The sequence below is a fragment of the Cricetulus griseus genome, chromosome 6 (genome assembly GCF_003668045.3).
Source record: "Cricetulus griseus strain 17A/GY chromosome 6, alternate assembly CriGri-PICRH-1.0, whole genome shotgun sequence".
In the NCBI taxonomy this organism is placed as follows: Eukaryota; Metazoa; Chordata; class Mammalia; order Rodentia; family Cricetidae; genus Cricetulus; species Cricetulus griseus.
The window spans coordinates 146,792,912-146,813,449 of record NC_048599.1 but is presented as its reverse complement, the minus strand read 5'-3'; the positions used below and the strand labels follow the sequence as shown (position 1 = coordinate 146,813,449).

The 20,538-nt window shown below is 40.4% G+C and overlaps 1 protein-coding gene across 1 annotated transcript in view; it reads left to right on the top strand.

Annotated features, from left to right (window-relative positions):
- Positions 1 to 10,036: 10,036 nt before the first annotated feature.
- Positions 10,037 to 20,538, top strand: part of LOC100753880 (complement C5) — a 95,131-nt gene continuing 84,629 nt past the window's right edge. The window contains exons 1-2 of the mRNA XM_027423696.2: positions 10,037 to 10,101; positions 17,398 to 17,590. Coding sequence (XP_027279497.1) covers positions 10,037 to 10,101; positions 17,398 to 17,590 — 258 coding nt within the window. The remainder of the gene's footprint in view (positions 10,102 to 17,397; positions 17,591 to 20,538) is intronic.

Genomic DNA, 20,538 nt, shown 5'->3' with positions numbered 1-20,538 from the left:
AGCAGTTTTTTCTTATATTTGTACATTAATGTTAGGTGTCAATTGTAACAAGAAAAATAAAAACACCTAGAAACAGATATTGGGGTTCAAGCTTCAAGCTGAAGATCAGAGAAGCAAAGCAGCCAAGCCACTAGCTCTTACCTCTACCTCAGCTCAGACCAAAGGGGCAATTCACAGACTGCTCCCGACTTCATTGCTCCTCAGATTCACTGAGACTGCTATGCTCTCATCAACATGGCTAGAGACTAACTCTCAGACTGAATGCCAGCTCTGAGATCCTGTTCCTGTGTTCTATACCTCTCTAGTGCTGGGACTAAAGGCATGTGATCTCAGGTGCTTAGATCACCTTTGTGTGAGCTGTTTCTTTTAGGATTGGATCACTTTTGTGTAGTCAGTATGGCCTTGAACTAGCAGAGATCTATGTACCTCTTAGTCCTGAGTCCTGGGATTAAATGTGTGTGCCTGGCTCCTGTGGCTAAATAGTGTGGCTGCTTTGATATTATTATCTCTAGTGGTTCTAATAAGCCATAAACAATATATCACCACATTTTTGTGTCACAGTATCACCTTTTCAGGGCATTGTTGATCAGGAATTTTCATGTGTCTGGGCCAGTGATATTCTGTTTGGTTTTGGTTCACAACTCAAACAGTGGTTTAATTATTGTTCTCCTGCCCCAGGTCAGATATGCACAAATGTCCAAGGTGTTGCTTGCATCAGAATGTTCATTTCAACCCTGGCAATTCTGTTAATCTGGCTTTGCTTTACAAGATCCCTGCCCCACATACTGAAATCTAATGCTGCCACAGTGAAGCATTCTTAAAAGTTACTGTTGTGGACGGAGGTTTCGTGGGTCATTCTGTTTGCAGTTGACCTTAGAGGACTACTTCTCTCGTAATCTGAGGAGCATGCCCTGGCTGGCTGGTCTTTGGAGGAAGACAAGTTCATCTCCCGGATAGTAGCATCTCCCGGATCGAGGCAGCAAGGGTCAATGTCTGTCTTCACATCCTGATACCTAGAGAAGGACGTCCAGGCTCCTTAGCATCGACCTTTCTGGATACACACGGTTTGCCTCAAGCTTGCCTTCCAGTGTCCCTTCTGACCCACTTCTTCAAACACAGTCAGCCATTGGGCAGCAGTTCTCCAAGTGTCAAGCATCTTTAGGCGCTGTGATAAGTTCTAGTTTGATTCTCCATTTTATATGTTGGACCTGTGCCTATTCTCTGGAACTTAAGGGTCAGGAAGGAAAAACAAACAAGAGAAAAACTATGAGTTGTATCAGTCCAACAACCATCCACACTATTAATCCATCTAGAAAAGTGTTCTTGAGTATAGGCCATATATGCAGTTGAGTCAGGCTACAGGAAACCTAAGTCAGGAGTAGCTTCACTGCTTCCTTGCCTATGTAGCTTATTTATGTCCATGGTGGCTCATTTCCAGTACCAGAGATAACTGGGAACATCTTGGTATTTGGAAGATCACAGATCTGCTCTAATAAGTGTAGCACTGGCCACATCTGATCCAGATAGAACAAGATTACCTCCAGAGCAGCCCCTCCACCCTCTTCAGACGTGAAGTATTCTGTATCAAATGCAGAACAGGCCATCCCATATTCCTTAATTTAGGTTGCTTCTCTAGAAGTGGAGCCTGAAATAAGGCCATGTCCCCAAGAGAAACTCATAAGCAGTTAGTGAAACACAATACAGCAGGAAAAGCTAAGCGATGATCATGCTATCAACTAAGGACCACCCAACACTGCTCTCATAGGGCTTCTCAGGCATTAAGTTACCACAGTTGCCCTATTTGGGGCAAGAAATATACCCCTCATGTACTCAGAATACGTCTGTTACCATAGAGGGACGAACCCAGAGAGAAGATGTAACTTCGAGTGCATTTCTAGTTTTCTCCCGTGCCTGAGTTGAATTACATATAGGAGGGTGTACATGGGTAACTCCAGCGGTGTCTGTAGGCTGAGTGTCCTGGTCAGTAAAGAGGGCCTGGCCATGGAATGCACTGCACCCAGGGAACATGCAGCTTCGAGCAGCCAGTAACATTTCTTAGTTGCAGCAGCTTTGAAACATTTTTCTGGACACTAGCAGATGGGTGTCTCCTTTCTTTCCATTTTACTTGTCAATTTCAAGTGTCCCTGCCTGAACCTCCAGAATTAACTACAGATGTTAAAAGGTACAAAATAAATATTGAGTCTTCCCTTCTTGTGTACGGACTGTTTGTTGCTAGTAATTAACTGGAGGACAAATTTAACCAAATTCAAGATGAGTTCACCACAAAACAGGCAGTGTGAAATAAGGTTGTGCTGATGATAACACACCCCGTCCCGTCCGTAAAGATTTTAGGAATAATCTGGGGACAGGGGCATATGGAAGCTGCTGTTTGCACTTTTAAAATACATTGTTGTAATTTTTCAGAGACCAGAATTGGATCAGTGACACAATAAATTAAATTTGGTTTTTGAGCCCTGCAGGTGAAGTTTTTCTCGTCTCTAATATCCAGTGTTGCTGCTGTGTGGGCATTTTGTGAGCTGGCCAGAATTTGTATTCCAAATGCCTCATGGTTTCCTTGGCTCACGGTTTCCCACTCCTTCCTCGAGCCTATTGCTAGAAAAGTAACTTCCTGGTTGCAATTTGGTTTCAAAATGGAGTCCTAGAAAGGCAGAAACGTGATTCCAGTTTGAATTTCTGGGGAACTTTATTAAACATTCCTGGTGTACAAAAGATCACAATCAATTATTTGCTTAGAAATCTCATTCTGGGACTGGAGAGATGGCTCAGAGGTTAAGAGCACTGAATGCTCTTCCAGAGGTCCTGAGTTCAATTCCCAGCAACCACATGGTAGCTCACAACCATCCCTTATGAGATCTGGTGCCCTCTTCTGGTGTGCAGATATACATGGAAGCAGAATGTTGTATCTATAATAAATAAAAAAAATCTTAAAAAAAGAAAGAAATCTCATTCCCAGTTGCCTTATGTAGACTACAATCGCTTTGCCACAGCCAACAGCAGTTTGAGAAATAAAAACATATTGTTTTTTTTTAAAAGAAACATTAGTAATTATGGTGATATATTATTTATGATTTATAAAGTTGCCTGAGGATCCAGAAAGCAAAGTCAGCCACAAGCCATAGAAGCCAGGCACACACATTTAATCCCAGCAGCCGGAAGCTAGGAGATAGTGGTACACACCTTTAATCCCAGGACTCAGGATTGAGGTAGATGGATCTCTACAAATTCAAGGCCACTGAGATATACACAAGATTGCTCCAGTCCTAAAGAGAAACAGCTCACACAAAGGTGATGTCAGCACTTGGAATCAAATGCCTTTAATTCCAGTACCGGAGGGGTATAAAAGATAGGAGCAGGGTCTTCAATAGTCAGGATCAGGCATTCATTCTCCAGCCACACTGAGGATAGGAAGACAGTGAAGTCTCAGGATTCTCCAGCCACACTGAGGAGAGGCTTCAGTCTGAGGTTTGGTAGAGCCAGGATCGCCTTTCATTCTGAGGTAGAGTGAGAGCTGGTGACCGGCTGTTTTGCTTTTCTGATCTTCAGCCTGAAGTTTGAAACTCAATATTTGTCTTTTCTTATTCATGTTACAAATAATTTGTGTTGATTCTAAGTAAAATAATATTAAGATTTATTAAGATATTGTATAGCATCACTGTCTGAACAGTATGCCACCTCTGTACCCAAGGCATTCTGTGACACTGCACAAACATAGTGACTCAGGGTTATGGATACACAGAACTGTCTGCTGTGATCATGGCTTCCGGACAGGAGTTCTCCACACAATTCTGGCCAAATTATCTCCAGAATCTAAATTACCAAACTGCAGTCTTAACTATGGGTGTTTATCTCATTCATCTCACATCTTTTAGATGTGAAATGTTTCTTTTTATATCACACAAATGAACGTTTGTTGACACATTTTATGTATTTGGATTAAAATATGAGTGAGACAAGCTTCCATGTAAGGAAGGGGAAATGTTAAGTGAGGAGTCAGCTGCTCATTTAGGGTCATCATAAAGAAGTGTAAATGTCTGAGTGAGATAAATAAAAATATGAATATATAATATACACAAAATATACCCTACATTGCTGTTAGTATTTTTGCTTTGTGCTTGTATTAAACAAACCTTATTTCAACACATTTGCCAATAATGCTTAAAAAACAAATAGAGAGGTATTCACATCCTAACATGCAAAAATATACTGACTCAATGAAATATATGTGAAGAACACCATGCATTTATTTATCAAGAGAAATGAAAATAATTGGTAAAAGAGCTGCATTTTCAGCACAAATGTAAATACAATTATAAATATAAGTGATACCTTATAAGTCTTTTACAAGCCACTTAAAACACAGTCCACCTGACACAGATTCCCTTTTTTCCTTTATTTCTTCATTAATAATACATTTCTGAGCATATTATTTCTCTATGTCTTTCTCTAATGGCAGATGGGCCAGAATGGAAGAATGGTGGAGTCGGAGGTCAATGTTGGTGATTTATGGAAGCATGCTCCAGCTCTTACAAAGAAACTGGCTGCTGAAACACTAAGTAGGCACAACTCCCAATTTTCCAGAAATGAGTGCTGGTTTTAAGTTATCTATATTCTAGAAGATATTCTTGCCAAAAAAGCATATTGCAAAAAGAAGTCTTTTCATATTTTTATATTGCCTTAAAGGGAGACCACCACATCTTATCTCAGGCCTTAAAAACTTAACTTGGAGGAAATGCATTCCAGTTCAGTGAGTTTTCTGGATATTGGTGCTGAAGATTCTAAAAAACAAATTGTCTGTTAGGACTTCTCTCAGTGTGATTCTGTTCATCTGCTGTCACTCTTTCCAACTTTCTCTGCTTATGGGTTGTTGCTAACTTAACAATGGGCTTAATGCTACATGGATCATGTCAACTAGTATCCGTGGCTTCTGCCAGCAGGGACTCACGTTATCTGTTTCTTGGGCCTTTTATTCTAACTTTCATGGAGATGTCTAGAGAGTGTCCTGAAGCATGGTGTCTCTGAAAATGAGAAGAAGAAAACAATATAAGTTTGGTAGGGGAAGAAAGAATAAAGGTTTGAGAGACATAGCATTTATTTTAGGAGTAGAGGCCACTGAAGTTCTGCAGGTAGCTGGAGAGCTGACTTAGAGGTTAATTGTACTGGTTGCTCTTCCAGAGGACCCAGGTTCAATTCCCACCACCATGGCAGTAAGCATGTGGGACATGTTCTTCTGGCTCTTCAGACACCAGGCACATACATGGTACACAGATATACATGCAGGCAAAGCATTCATACACATAAAATGAAAATAAATTTAAAGGAAAAGTTATGTAGTACTTGGCTTTCTTTTTACCAGAGATATATATTTGGCACGTGTCCATTTAAAAGTCATTTGCAAAAGAAAGAAGTTGGGAATGTGGGAGAGGTAACATGCTAGAAGGAGCAATCCTGAAAGTTTTGTGGCTGCTTTTATGGTTTCCAGATGAGAAGGACCACATTCAGGCATCCCCTTGAAGCAGGGTCCATCCTCTGGGGACTGAAGGAGCTGGGTCTCAGAAGTTACCATAAGAAGGGATTGCTCCAAGGCACTGGCTGGATCAGAAAAAAAAAAAAAACATTTACTTTGGGACTATATTAACTCCCTACAAGCAGGTGACACTTCCATAATAGGCTTACAGGAAGGTGTGGCAATTTAAGTCTATAATCCTAAAACTTTTCAGGAAGAGGCAGGACATCTCTGCTCTAAGTTAAAGGCCAGCCTGGTCTACATGTTGAGTTCTAAATGAAACAAGGAATTAAGCAGAACCCCATCTCAAAAAAAATTCAAAATTGTATTAAATTTGTCTTACAAAGCAGCTATAAGATCCTAAGGTATGCCTAAAAATTAAAAATAGATGTGTGAAAAGTATGCATCTGTTAGTGGAATGGCAGATGTCAGAGGCTTTCACGAGCACTGTCTTTTGAGAAAATTATGCTGGTGTACAAGTTACCACAATGGTATAAAGTATGAACTCAGTGGTTAAAATAACAACAGACACTCTCTTCACAATGTCTTATCTGGGTGAGTATAACTTCAAGTCTTTATGAAGTTGCAGTCAAAAATGTCAGCCAGGCTGCAGCCATCTAAAAGGAAGACTGAGCTGTGGGGTTCACTTCCAGGGCAGCTTGCTCACATGGCTCTGAGCAGGAGGTGTGTGAGTGTGCATGCGGGAATGCATGCATGTGTGCCTGCTTGTATGGTCATATGTATTCATCTGCATGTGTGTACATGGACTGGTTGAGACAGAGTTGGGCACAGGTACTCATACTTACATGGCAAGCTGTTTATCAACTGAGCTGTCCTACCTTGGGTTTTTTGAATGTCTTCATTTCGTGGAGTTTAGTTTCTCCCAGAACAGGCAGTCCATGATTGTACAATGCAGGAGCAGTAACGAAACTGTGACCTAACCTCACAAGTCACACACTTTTACTTTTGTCACGGTCAAATGGACCCAAGACTGATACCTTGAGATGAGGCTATGCACATGTATGGACACTTGAGAGGCAAGGACCAATAGGGGATGGCTACACCATCAAACTAACGGATGAGTAACAAGATACTACAATTTGTGTCTATAAGTATGTAAGAACAATAGTAATGAGACATGGAACTGGATTTGAGACCAAAATCTTGATGAAGGACAAGCTCCTTTGTCAGCCCACCATGGTTAAATAAAACTTTAGACATTGTCAAGTCTCCACTTAGAATGATTCAGTTTCAGAGGAGACAGCCCTCTTCCTCTGGTTGTCCTCAGACTGTAAGAATTCCATGGGGTAGGAATGGGCCACACCAGCTCTCCTGTGCTAGCCAGGCTGCAGGCACCGGAGGCCGGCAGTGCACAAAATACTGTGATTCTGCTCATTTACAACCCATTAATAGTTCCTTCCTACAAGCTATTTGGTTTTGGAAATCATACATTAAGACCCTTTATTTATGAAAAGGAAGTCTGTGGTTCCTATTGGTAGTTGATTTCTAGATGTTTTCTCTTTACTAAGTGAATGGGAAATCTCTACCTAAAGAGATTCACTTGAAGGACCCACCCTAAAGGAGCCCTTCAATCATAGCCACTTTCTAAGCAATAAAGGGATGTGGGGACAGGAGAATCGAGCAGGACCCAGATTGTGAGAGGCTCTGAGGACCATATTGTCCTACTTAGGTTTCCTGTCACTGTGACAAACACCATGGCAAGAGCAACTTGGGGTGGCAGGGGCTTATTTCAGCTCACAGTTCCACATCACAGTCCATCATCGAGGGAAGTCAGGGCAGGAACCTGGAGGCAGGAGCTGATGCAGAGGCCATGGAGGGTGCTGCTATTGGCTTGCTCCTCATGGCTTACTAGGCCTGTTTTCATACATAGCTCTCAGGACCACCTGCCAGGTAGACAATGCACACAATGGGCCGGGCCCTCCCACATCAATCACCTATCGAGAAAATGCCCCACAGACTTGCCACTGGCCAATCTAGTGGGGGCATTTCGCAACTGAGGTCCCCTTTACCAAATGGCTCTAGTTTGTGTCAAGTTGGCATGAAAACTATCCAGCACACGTCTGGTCCCCAGAAGACATGTGAAGGTTGACAGAGGTTCGGTGACCCTCAGAGTTTCTAACAGAACAGAGCATCAGCTCAGGGCAACAAAAGAAACCGTGTCCAAAAAAGAAAGAAAGATAGAAAGGAATGAGGTATTTTACACACTAAGAGTGAACTGCCTACTCTCCTAATCCACATACAACATCAAGAATGTGTGGAAAGGTCTCATATTAAACAAGGAAGAAAACCCATCTTTGAGCTACATTTAGAAGACAGCTGGATGTACACATTTTCTGTTAAACAGTCGAGACTCTATGAATTGTTGCAAACTGTCATTCCTTAAGCATTTTCCTCAAGAGTGTTTGGAAATAGCATTTCCTAGCATTTGCCCTTATAGCACAAAAAGTGCACTTTGCTGGCACTTGAAAAAAATAGCTATTGCGTTTGTCCACTGGGCGGTCTTCTGAGCTCTTAGGTTTTGTTTCCCGAAAGTGATCACAGAAGTACTGTTTGCTTTAACCTGACCCATCTTTTGCAACCCAGCTTAATCATTTTACAGGTTTTCTTTGGAAATAAATGAGATAGATACTTGAAAAATAGGGGCAGATTTTTCCATTTAAATGATATGTATAAAAGAAATACTGCTAGTGAAATAGTGTATAAATTTTTCTTTCTACTTCCTGTTCTTTTAACAAATTCAGTATTAAAGTACTGCTAAATAGCACCTTACTAATTTAAAGTCAGGGATACCATTGCCAGTGTGACAAAAAACTCTAACTTACAGGACTGTGCTGAGATATCTCTTCATCATCATCATTTAAATCATTATCATTATTATTACCTAGATAGGGTCTCATGTTGCCCAGGCTAGTCTCAAATTCACTATGTGGCTGAAGATGACCTATAATTTCTGATCCTCCTGCCTCTACCTCCTGAGTGCTGAGATTACAGGTGTACACTCCCACACCTGATATTCATGAGAGTCTGGGTCTCCAGCCATGGCTTGAGCATGCTAATCAGGCCCTCTACCAACTGAAATACACCTCCAGCTCCAGGACATTTCTTCTATTACCTTGAAGTATACATCATATACTAATGTACAAATGAATGCTAACAAAAGGGAAATGTAAATAAAATTGTCTAACTTACATAAAAATAAGTTTAATTAATATTACCATTTACATAATTATTCTAAATTAAAAATGAGTTATGAAAATCATCTGTTGTGAGGTCTAGTAGTACATGCTTTTAATCCCAGCACTCAGGAAGCAGAGGAAGGTGGATCTCTGTGAGTTCAAGGCCAGCCTGGTCTACAGTGAGTTCCAGGACTGCCTGGGCTATATAGAGAGACCCTGTCTCCAAAAAATAAAACCTGTTTTTTTTTTTTTAAAGAAAGTTGTAATTCATCTCTGTTCATGTTAAGTTCTTGTCTTAAACTATTGATATCCTATCTGAAAAGCATGAACATTTAAAAATGAAATATTCTATTACTGATGGCATGCAAATTTTGGAAGAGTGACAAGTGGGTTCATAGAGACACATCCCCTGTTAAGGACTAAGTGGCTGATTGGTCAGGGAATCGCATGAGCATCTCTCCTGGGTTTCCAGGCAGTTACAACCTTTTCTCCATCCTATTCTCTAGACTAGGAGGGACCATGTGATCTAGTTCTTGGACTGCCTCTGTAGATCTAGGTTACCCTCGACTAAAACCAGTATCAAGGATGCAATTGCCACTTCTCTAGCTCAGACTTTTTATCTCTATCTATCTATCTGTCTGTCTGTCTGTCTGTCTGTCTGTCTGTCTATCTATATCATTTATTTATTTGGCTTTCAAAGACAGAGCTTCTCTGTGTAGCCTGGCTGTCCTGGAACTCACTCTGTAGACTAGGCTGGCCTAGTACTCACAGAAATCCACCTGCCTCTGCCTCCTGAGTGCTGGAATTAAAGGCCTGGCCAAACTCATTCTAAAATCATCCATTTAAAATGAAATCCAAGTAAGTTTTCTGTCAATCTTAGAAACCAATGAAACTTGCCAGAATCAAGCTTGAAGGTAGCAGGGTGTCACAACAAAGGACCTGGATGAGAGAAGAAAGCCGAAACAAAGTGACTCCTGGCTCCCCACACCGAGCCTCCCCCACATTGGCAAGCACCCAGGCCCCTGCTTTTACTTGGATTCATAAAATAAGCCCCTGGGTCTAAGTTGATGCCAAACACCCCAGTCTTTCTTACTGGACATGACAGGATGTTAAAACGTGTTTTATGTTCATTAAAACATCCTCTTGTGCCCATTCCTGATTTTAGCTTTCTCACTTAAAGTTTTTTTCCTCTGGCATTAATAATTAACCAGAGAACTAATTTACCCAAATTCTTCCAACTCTGTTTACTTAAAAGAAAAGTAGCTACAAGACGGCCATGCCCATGGGTGTATGCCATTTCTAGCCATTTCTAGCCATGGGAATTTGGGGGACACTTTGCTTTTTAATTTTCCTGGACAAAACCTGGGGACAGGAACAAACGTAAGTAAAATAAGCCATCTTCATTTTCCTGGTCATCTTAGTTGTGGGGAGTGAAAAGGAGATTCAGGGCTGTGTTGATTTGACAATAACCGTCCCATTCTGAAATAATAAAAGGATAGTTTCAGCTGCTCATGAGAGAGCTGAGGACACATCTGGATTTGGGGAACAGCTAACAACACAACTGTTTCTTTGGGATGTCAAAGTCAAACCAAGATAATCAATTATTTTTTCACTTATCACCTACTTGTACTTGGTACTTAGTTTGTAATTTTCCTGTTCTAAGTGCAGTGAATTCAGAGTAACTTGAATACCGTAGTTGCTAATAATCATAATTTTATTTTAATTAATGATGTATAAGATTACTAATGGTGGATCATGAAGCATTCCCACTAAGGAATAAAATTTAAAACTATGGTTATAACCACATCTATATTCATAAACCAATTTGTCATAATTTTATTGTTACTAAAATCTTGCCTTAAAATAGTGCTGTGATGTGTACAAATATCTTAGTATTGGAAGTTAACTGAAAAGTATCTCACTGAACTATTCTTTTCCTTTTCTTCTTTTTAAGATGAGGTTTCACTATGCTATCTAGGCTGGTCTCAAATCATGTGCCCACATGAACCTCTGCCTTCAGCTCCCTGGCTAACTGGTACTAAAGACCTTGGTAATGTGTGGAGCCTGCTCAGTCTACATCTGACGGCAAGTCTAGACAGGAGAAGGGCCTGGCCAAAGGTCACACTGCTAGGGAGAGAGGATTTTTACTGAGGTCTCCTGTTTAGCACTTCACTTCCTCTCTGACTCTGTCAAAATTGTGTCTGCAGAAATACAAATGTCAGGAAATGTGGACTAATGCCATAAGCCTGACACACACGTCTACTCTCAGATTTTATTGCAAGGTCACAGTCATCCATGAGTACTACTAGCTACTCTTATATATTCCTTTTTGACAGACAAGCAATTGAAATGCAGGGACAGTAAAGATTAAACATCAGAACCTAGACCTTCATGATTCTTGTCCAGGGGTATTCAGAATTCTTCCTGCTCTACTGCAATGGCCCATACTATAAAAGTATTTCCTCTCAGGAAACATGAGGAAGCCTGCCACCACTGCACAGTAGTTAAGCACTTTGCTGATTTAGCAAATAATTTTTGAACCCCATACTTGTCAGCTTTCCTGCCACTGGGACAAAATACTGGAATAAGCAATTTAAAGAGGAATTTATTTTGCTCAGATGTCAGAGGTTTTAGTCCTTCACTGCAGGAAGTATGACAGACTGGGCAGCTCCTATGGAGCAGCTCAGAAGTAAAGAAAGAATGCTTGCACTCCAGCCCCTCCCCCTCCCCCATTGCAAGGGATCCCTTGGTCTAAGGGATGGTGTCATTATCCACCTTCAAGGTATGAGGATGACATTCCTTATTTAACTCCCTGAAACCAGCATAGACACAACTGGCCAGATGTGCTTTACTAAGCTACAAGGCATTTTCAGTCCAAAAAAGATGACAATCAAGCCAACTGTCATGACACCTACTTTGTAATAGGTTCTGAAGGTGGGAGAAGACAGTTCCTAGAGCTTGCATTCTAGTTGAAGAAGCAGATAATGAATGAATGAATGAGCCAATGACAGAATCAATGAGCCTATGATAGAATGAATGAGCCAATGGCAGAATGAATAAGTCAATGAAAGACAAATTATCCAATGACAGAATGAAGGAGTCAATGACATAATGAATGAGTCAATGGCAGAATTCACGAGGCAATAGCAGAATGAATGAGCCAATGAAAGAATGAATGAGCCAATGGCAGAATGAATGAGTCAATAAAAGAACAAAGTATCCAAGGACAGAATGAATGAATAAGGACAGGCAGTTCCAGTAGTATAAAGAAAACAGGAGAATACAGAAACCAAAGGCCACATTTAAGGCTCTGGACAGAAAAGGTTCTCTGACAAAGGTGATATGTAGCTGGAGCCTGGAGGAAATGAGGTAATGCCATACAAATATCTGCAGAACTATAAAAACAACCCAAGTAATACCTGTCTCTGAGCATGCTCTATGGCCTGAGCTTCTGAGAGTGTGGAAAAAATATAGAAGGTAAAATTTCTTTGCATGTGCAGACTTCGTAGCTGGTGCATCAATCTGGACCAAAGTGTATAGAGGTGGGTAGGCATGCATATTACACCACAAATATAGGTAGGTCAAAGGACACCTACTAAGAGTCAATTCTCCCTTTCCACTATGTGTGTTTCTGGGATCAAACTCAGGCCATTAGTCTTGGTAGCAACTGTCCTTATGTGCTGAGCCTTCTTGCTAGCCGATAGCCACCTTAAAATGTGTGTGTGTGTGTGTGTGTGTGTGTGTGTGTGTGTGTGTGTGTGTGTGTGTGTACACGTGCATGCATGTGTGTAGAGGCTGGAAGATGATGTTGGGTCCCCCAATGCTGGAATTTATCAAAAACTTTATAAGACCAGCTTCTAGAGTTTTCCCTCATGGTTCAAAAGGGGAACTATAAATAAGCAAAGGAACTAAAATCTAAGAGAAAATAGAATTGACTCACATATAATTGCTCCTCTACATTTTTTTTCTTTTTCTCTTTCTTGTCTTCTTCTCTCTGTTTCTCCCCAGTTCTTGGGGATACAGGTATATATGTATGTTTGCAACAGTAATTCTTTTTGCTATACAATGTGAGACTTGAGTTTCTCAGGGTCAGCAAGGCAGATAAGATTTACACACAGAGCAATTAACTAAAACTGCTAGGAGAAACTTTTAGCACCAGTTGCTTAGGACTGTAGGTCAAGGAAAGGGTCTAAGTTTAATTTGCACAAGAAACAAAACCTGGCACCTTCCAGTGCTCTGGCCCCAGTGGCTTCACAGGCTTCAGGGGAGTTTACTTTTCCCTGAAGATGAGCAAATGGGCTGATTACCTTTGTCATTATCTTCTCAGGGGAAACACAAGCAGTAAATTTTGGACTAAAATCTTGGGTTAATAAAACAAGAAGTTTGAGAATGTTTTAGTGCACGGTTAGATTAAGTTATCACTTGTTTATCTGCCAGTGAGGTAAAACCAGGGCATGCTTATTTTTTCTATCCATCTAGGCAGCTATGAATCAAAAACTTTGGGTGCATAGTAATTCTATGTCCTTGGATATCTGGGAATGTCTTAGATGGAATGTTTTTGCCTGTGCCCAAAACACTGACCAAATGTCTGTCAATAAGTGTAATTAATTGCAGGAAGGCAGATCTCTGCAATTACAATGGAGAGAACAAGGACCTGAGAATGGGAAACAGGCCTCACACATAGCTAAGGAATGTAATCAGTAAACTAGGACCTGCTAATGGAGAACAGATTTTACACAAAGCTAAGGGATGTGATCAGTAAACTTCAAATGCATGGGAGAAATTGTTCCCAGTAAATGATGAGATAGTGCTAAACTGTGGGACGTAAAACCCAAGTTTGTTGCAGAGAGGAATAAGCTACAGGAAGAATCTACAGCAAGAAACAACCAATTCATTCACAAGACTAAAACACCAAATACAGTCTTGAACTGGTTTAATGCATCAGAAGAACCCTTAATTCTTCTTCGTTGTCTCATGATATGATAGCTGTATAATTACAGTGTGATCCTGTGGCTTGTAGCAAGAGTTACAGGTGGTGACCCACTGTTATTAGTGCTGGGAACCAAAATGAAGTCCTCTGTAAAAGATATACATGCTGTTAGCTGCTAAGCCATCTCTCCAACCCTACATGACCAGCTTTGTATCTACACACTCAGTGCTTTATGTCCTGACCCACAGGACGTCAACCTGGGGCAAGAGAGTTAGGGATAAGGAATGGGGACAAGAGACGAAGAAAGAACAACCACAATACTGAATTCTGATCAAGTGGCAAACTTTATTTTTTTTCTTAGGCTAGCTTATATAGTCGGCAGAGCAGGATATGGGGAGGGGTAGAATGGGATGTTTGTGAGCCAGGATATTAGTGTAGGCGGGATATTAGGAAGCCACAAAGAGGATGTTTGGCAGGGTAAAGAGTTTATGAGTAAGAGGTCCAGAAAGGGTTGCCTAGGTAACTGAGCCTGTGGGTTAAGTTGTTTCTTTTCTTGAGCTGAGGTGCTAAGGAGCTCCTACGTAATGGTTAATATATAACTATGTGGCCGGCCAAGAATGGCCTAGGATCTCATGCCCAGCCCTGAGATTTGGCTTCCAACAGCTTTATGCTTTACCATTCTTACACTCAGTCCGAGGAACCCCAAAAGGACCACCACTAAGGAGACAACTCACCAAATGTAAAGACAAAGGTTTCTTTATTAATCAAGCCATGGCAGGGATCGCACTTGCTTACAGCTAAGGTTTTTTTGTTTGTTTGTTTTGTTTTTTTTGTTTTTGTTTTTTGTTTGTTTTTCGAGACAGGGTTTCTCTGTGTAGCTTTGGAGGCTGTCCTGGCACTCGCTCTGGAGACCAGGCTGGCCTCGAACTCACAGAGATCTGCCTGCCTCTGCCTCCTGAGTGCTAGGATTAAAGGCATGCGCCACCAACGCCCGGCATCTAAGGGGGTTTTTATATGGAAAACCCACAAGGCTGAAACCCTCGAGATTACAAAGTTTCCATGGTTACACAAGATAAAGCAATAACTGTATGTTTAAGCAAGATACAATTGAGCAGGGTAGGACAGTTATCCCATGGGGGTGGGTTACAACCTGTAATTGGTTGTTATCTGGTTTTCTTTAGGACAAAGGAATGTTGACACAGCTGGTGGTGTGTTGACTGTCCCTTAGCCCTCTAGTCACATACTCAGTCAGGAGGTTGAATTCCTTTATCCAGCCCTTTTGTGCTGTCTTAGGGAGCTCAAGATCAGAAATTCCCTTTCTTCCTGTATGGGCTTAGTGGTCTTAAGTATTTTTTTTGTATTAATTTTTCCTATTACATTCCTCCCTTTGTCTTTTGCATCAAGAACCCAAACTTGGGTTCCTGATGGTTAATTCAAAAACTTCTGGGGAAGCCTGGAGCATGAGTTGGTAGACCTGGGATCTCTGAACCATTAACTGAATAGTGCCTAAATGATCTTTCATGAACTGGAGTAGCTTATTAATAATACAGGGGCTGAATGTTAGCAGTAAAAGAAGTATCAGAAGGGGGCCTGTGAGGACAGATATCAGAATAGTCATCCAAGGGGAGCTGTTACACCAGGACTCATACCATCCCTGGCTAGTCTCTCTTTCCCGCCTGTGTTTTTCTAGCCCCTCTCTAATCTTGGCCATGTTGTCTTTTATTTTACCTGAGTGGTCTCGGTAAAAACAACCTTCCTCCTTTAGGGCTGCACAAAGGCCTCCCTGTTGCAGGAATAGAAGGTCTAGCCCCCTCCAATTCTGTAGGGCTACCTCTGCTAAGGAGCTTAGGGAGCCCTGTAAATGACTAGTAGAATCCTCAAGTCATTTAAGATCTGAGTCTAAGCCTGGCCTTGCGGTGGAATAGTATTGTCCTTGTTGTATGAGTGCTGTGGTCCTGGTACCTATACTGGCAGCAATTCCTGTCCCCAGAAGGAGATTTGGAGGTATTGCTGTGGTAGGCTCTCTTTTTGTTCTGACAGGTCCCAGCTGACCCAAGTAGAGTGACAGAAACTCTTTCAGTATGATAGGTCAGGTGGGGAAGGAGCCTGATGAGAACACAGAAGCCCCTAGTCTTATTGAGCACCTGTTGGTGGGCACAAGCTGTCAGGCCAGGAGAACAGGCTCACCAAGTGTCATTATGGGGACACTAAATGACTAGGTTGACATGCATTTCTTTTCCTATGTGATCACATATGCAGCTCTCATGATTCAGAGTAGACACTCTGGTAATGAGTTATTAATAGTGTCAAAGTTGACAAAAGAGACAAAATGCTTTTTAAAAGCCATGATTCAAAAGCTTACATAGAATAAGTTCCATTCTTATATAAATTGCATGGAAGACAATTAGAGGTCTGCCTGTGGTTGTTGACGTTACAACATTACAAGTGTAGCACTGACCTCAGTGATATATAATAGCTGAAACAGACCTGGATATAAAGTTCCATCGCATTCTTTTATAAGCCAATTGACCTTGAGAAAATTTGCCTCTGAATGTGTCTAAAATAAGGATAGTCATACAGTCTAAATAGTTTGCAAATGTTAAGAGTTCTGTGTAAATTGCTAACAAAGCCTTCAGCATGTGGCGAGTCCTCATTTACTGCTAGCATTGCTGTTGTATGGTTACTAACGTCATTATCATATTTTAGCCTGTTAAGGATCTCCATTACTATTTCGTTTACAGATTGCCACAATATTCCTGTATTCTATCACTGTCCTTAGTCACCCATTTGTTTAGCATATTTCTAAAATTACTTCCTGTTAACTAATTCGTGAATTGTGTCTTTGACTAGTGGCTTTACCTCAGCTGCTCCTCTAGTAAATGTCGAGGCTGATGTTCAGTGGTCCATTCCTATGTTGAAACTTTTTTAAGTTAGAAATAAAAATGACCAAGTTTCATGTTTCAGGCAGCACCATTAAGTTCAATTTGGGTGCAGCATCCCAGGGAGGCTCTATTACTGACTTTGTAAATGTAAACTAATCTTTTAGCTGTTTCTTAGGTTTAAATACAACCTGTTCCTTCCTGGAAAACTTGCACTTTTCCATCATAATATAATTTTACTCTCAAATTATTACTTTAATTTGAAAATATTTGTTTCTTTCTTTATTTGTTTCTTTTTTAATTTTTCCGAAACAGGATGTGTATGTGTCACAGTCCTAGCTGTCCTGGAACTCACTTTGTAGACCAGGCTGGCCTCTTCAAGATCTGCTTGCCTCTGCCTCCTGAGTGCTGGGATTATATGAGTGTGCACCACCACCCATTTTCAAAATTAATTTTTTTTTTGGTTTTTCAAGACAGGGTTTCTCTGTGTAGCTTTGGAGCCTATCCTGGCACTCGCTCTGGAGACCAGGCTGTCCTCGAACTCACAGAGATCAGCCTGCCTCTGCCTCCCGAGTGCTGGGATTAAAGTCGTGTGCCACCAACGCCCAACTATCAAAATTATTTTTTTAATACAGAGTTTCTCTGTGCAGCTCTGGCTGTCCTGGAACTCACTCTGTAGACTAGGCTGGCCTCAAATTCAGAAAAACACTTGCCTCTGCCTCCCGAGTGCTAGGTTTAAAGGCTTATGCCACCACTGCCTGCCTTAAAGTAGGTTTTTAAAATTAATCTCGAGTGAAAGAAAAAAATATCAGACCTGTGAGAAAAGCTACAAAGGCAGTGAACCTTTTCTTTTTTCTGTTTCAACAGCTATGTTATTTCAGCACCCAAAGTCTTCCAGGTTGGAGCATCCGAAAATGTTGTAATTCAAGCCCATGGCTACACCGAAGCATTTGATGCGACAATCTCTATAAGAAGTTATCCTGACAAAAAAATTACCTACTCTTCAGGCTATGTTAATCTATCTCCAGAAAATAAATTCCAAAACTCAGCAATGTTAACAGTATGTATTTATTCTTCCTTTCCTTTATGTACTCTTGGTAAAATCTGTGCAAAGCTTGAACATTGATAAAATTATAGTCATTAGTATTGTTCCTCAATTGTGTGGTTATGAGATGGTGAACAATTATTAGTGATGAGGGAAACCCAAACTCCGAACAGAAAAAAATCACATCTCCTCTTGTGAGCCAAGTGTGTCCATGTCCACATCCTTAAAAATAAAATACTCTCTATGAAAATATTTGGGGATGAACTATAATACTCTTTTTAATTTAAATACAAATTTAACTGGAAATACTTTTGAGGGGAAAACTAGGAAAAGTGAGATATTAATTGAATATGCATATGGGTGTTTGTTGAATGTTTGCCAAACGTCATTATTCTCAAAGTGTAGGTATAGTTCCCACTTCTGCAGCCAACAATTCTCACTGCAAACACAATGAGTGAAAAGAACAAAGTGGTCAAATAACTTCAAATGCCATTGAGACTTTGGGGTTCAGATTGGTTAGACGCTTGAGTTCCACTTTTATTTTCTGAGCATGCTCATTGTAGATGCTGATGGGTTTCATAAAGACAAATTCTTACAAGAGTGTTGTGTGCTTTGACCACTTTTATCCCTCTCAGTCCTCCTCATCCACTCTCCTTTTTCTCCCTCCTGCTAGCATGCTTCTTACTCAGGGCTCCCTTCTATTTCCTTATGTCCTGTGTCTGTGTGTGTGTGTGTGTGTGTGTGTGTGTGTGTGTGTGTGTGTGTGTGTATAATGAGAGAAAAAATAGAAACACATAATGCTTGTTTTCTGAGTCTGGCTTATTTCATTTACTATGGAGATCTCCAGCTGCATCCATTTCACAGCAGTTTTGTCCTTTGTGGTGGAATAAAACTCCACCATGTGTATATCCTGCATTTTCTGTATCCATCTACCTGTTGATGGACAAGCAGACCGTCTTCATAGTTTGGGTATCATGAATAGTGCAATGATAAAGATGGGTGTCCAAGCAGGTCTTACCATGTTGACTCTGTTCACCCCTGATACATGCCCAAGTGCTACAGCTGGGCCAGAAGTAGCTCTATTTTTAGGAATTCCACACCTGTTTTCTTAGTGTCTGCACCAGTTTAGTCCCTCTAGCAATAAGGGTTCTCTTTCCCTGCTTCTTTACCAGTGTTTCTTGTTATATCACCATTTTGAGGATAGCTGTTCTTACTGCAGTGAGATGGGATCTCAGTTTCATTGGCATTTTCCATAAGGCTAAGCACGTTGGACAGATTTTCATATGTTCATCAGCCATCTATGCGTTGTTGCTTATGAGCTGTGTGATCATTCACTAGCCAGTTTATTGTTTATGTTGTTTGGAGTTTTGTTTCATTTTGTTTTAGTACTTAGTTTTAAAAGTTCTTTATTCTAAGTTGGGCACAACTTTAATCTCAGCACTTGGGAGGCAGAGGCAGGCAGGCAGATCTATGTGAGTTCGAGACCAGCCTCGTCTACAAGAGCTAGTTCCAGGATAGGCTCCAAAGCCACAGAGAAACCCTGTCTCGAAAAACAAAACAAACAAACAAACAAAAAGTCCTTTATTCTAGATAATAATTCTCCATCAAATGTTTAAGAAAAATTCTCCTATTATGCATTACACATTTTCACTTGTTTCCCTCGTTGTACAGAAAAATTAATCATTTCTTTCAATCATGTTTGTTAGTTCTAGGTGTTATTGTTTCCTGAACTCTTGGGGTCCTGTTCAGAGAGTCCTTGCCTGTGTTTGTATCTTGAAGTGTCTTCCTATGCTTTCCTCTAACAGCTTCAAGATTTTCTGCTCTTACATTAAAAAGCAAATTAGAACAGCACTATTCATTTTTATTTAATGGGATAGTGTGGGCAGCACAGGATCAGCTGTGACTACATCTGGGGTTGGGCATTTTTAGTAAGTTTATTACTGTTTGAATCTCATTGACTTGTTTTAGATTAGTTTAAGTTGCACACGTTCTCTTAATTTCATTTTGTTAGGTCATACATGTCAAGAAATTTATCTATTTCTTCTCTTCATATGTGCTTCATTGCACTATTCATTGGAAAATAGGCTTTCAAAACTTATTCCAACAAGTTGCTGAGTTTTGTTAAAAATCTGTAGTAATGTCTATCTTTTCATCTCTAGTTTTAGTTTATCTATCAGTCTATCTATCTACCTACCTATCTTCATCTTCATTGTCATTATCTATCTCCGATAGCTTGATAAGAGCTACTGAATCTTATTTCTCCTTTAAAATTAATCCTAATTTCAATTATATGAATGTGTGGGATGAGTGGAGGTGCCCTTGGAGATCAGACATGTCAGATCCCTGGAGTGGAAGTATAGATGGCCGTGAGACACATCTGACACAGGTATCTGGGACCCTCTTGCAAAAGCAGTACCCATTCTTTGCTAGTCTGGCTTATCTTTTCAGAGAAACCATTTATTGTTTCACTGATTGATTCTTCATGTTGTTCACTTCTTTCAATCCACTAATTCGACTTTTGGCTTGTTCATTTTCTTTAGGACAGTGAAGTGCATCATTATTTGTGATTGTTGGGGTTTTTATAGGCAATTTTTAGCTGTAAAATCCCCTCCCATAACCATTTTAACTGTATTCCCAGATTCTGTTGTTTTCATTTTTATTTGATTCTTGGAGTTTTTAATTTCACTCTTCATCTTTGGTGACTTGCTCATTATTTGGTGATGTGTTGTTCAATCTGCATGACTTTGCATATTTTCTATAATTTTCCAGCTATTTATTTTTAGTTTGAGTTCATTGTCCTCAGATAGAATGTAAGAAATCATTTAAAAGTTTTTACTCAGCTAGACATGTATGTCCTAAAAGGTGTGTACTTTAGAGAAAGTTCTGTGAGTCATTGATAAAAACATGTTTCCTTCAGTGTTTGGGTGGAATAGTCTATGAATGTTTTGTTAAGTTCATATGAC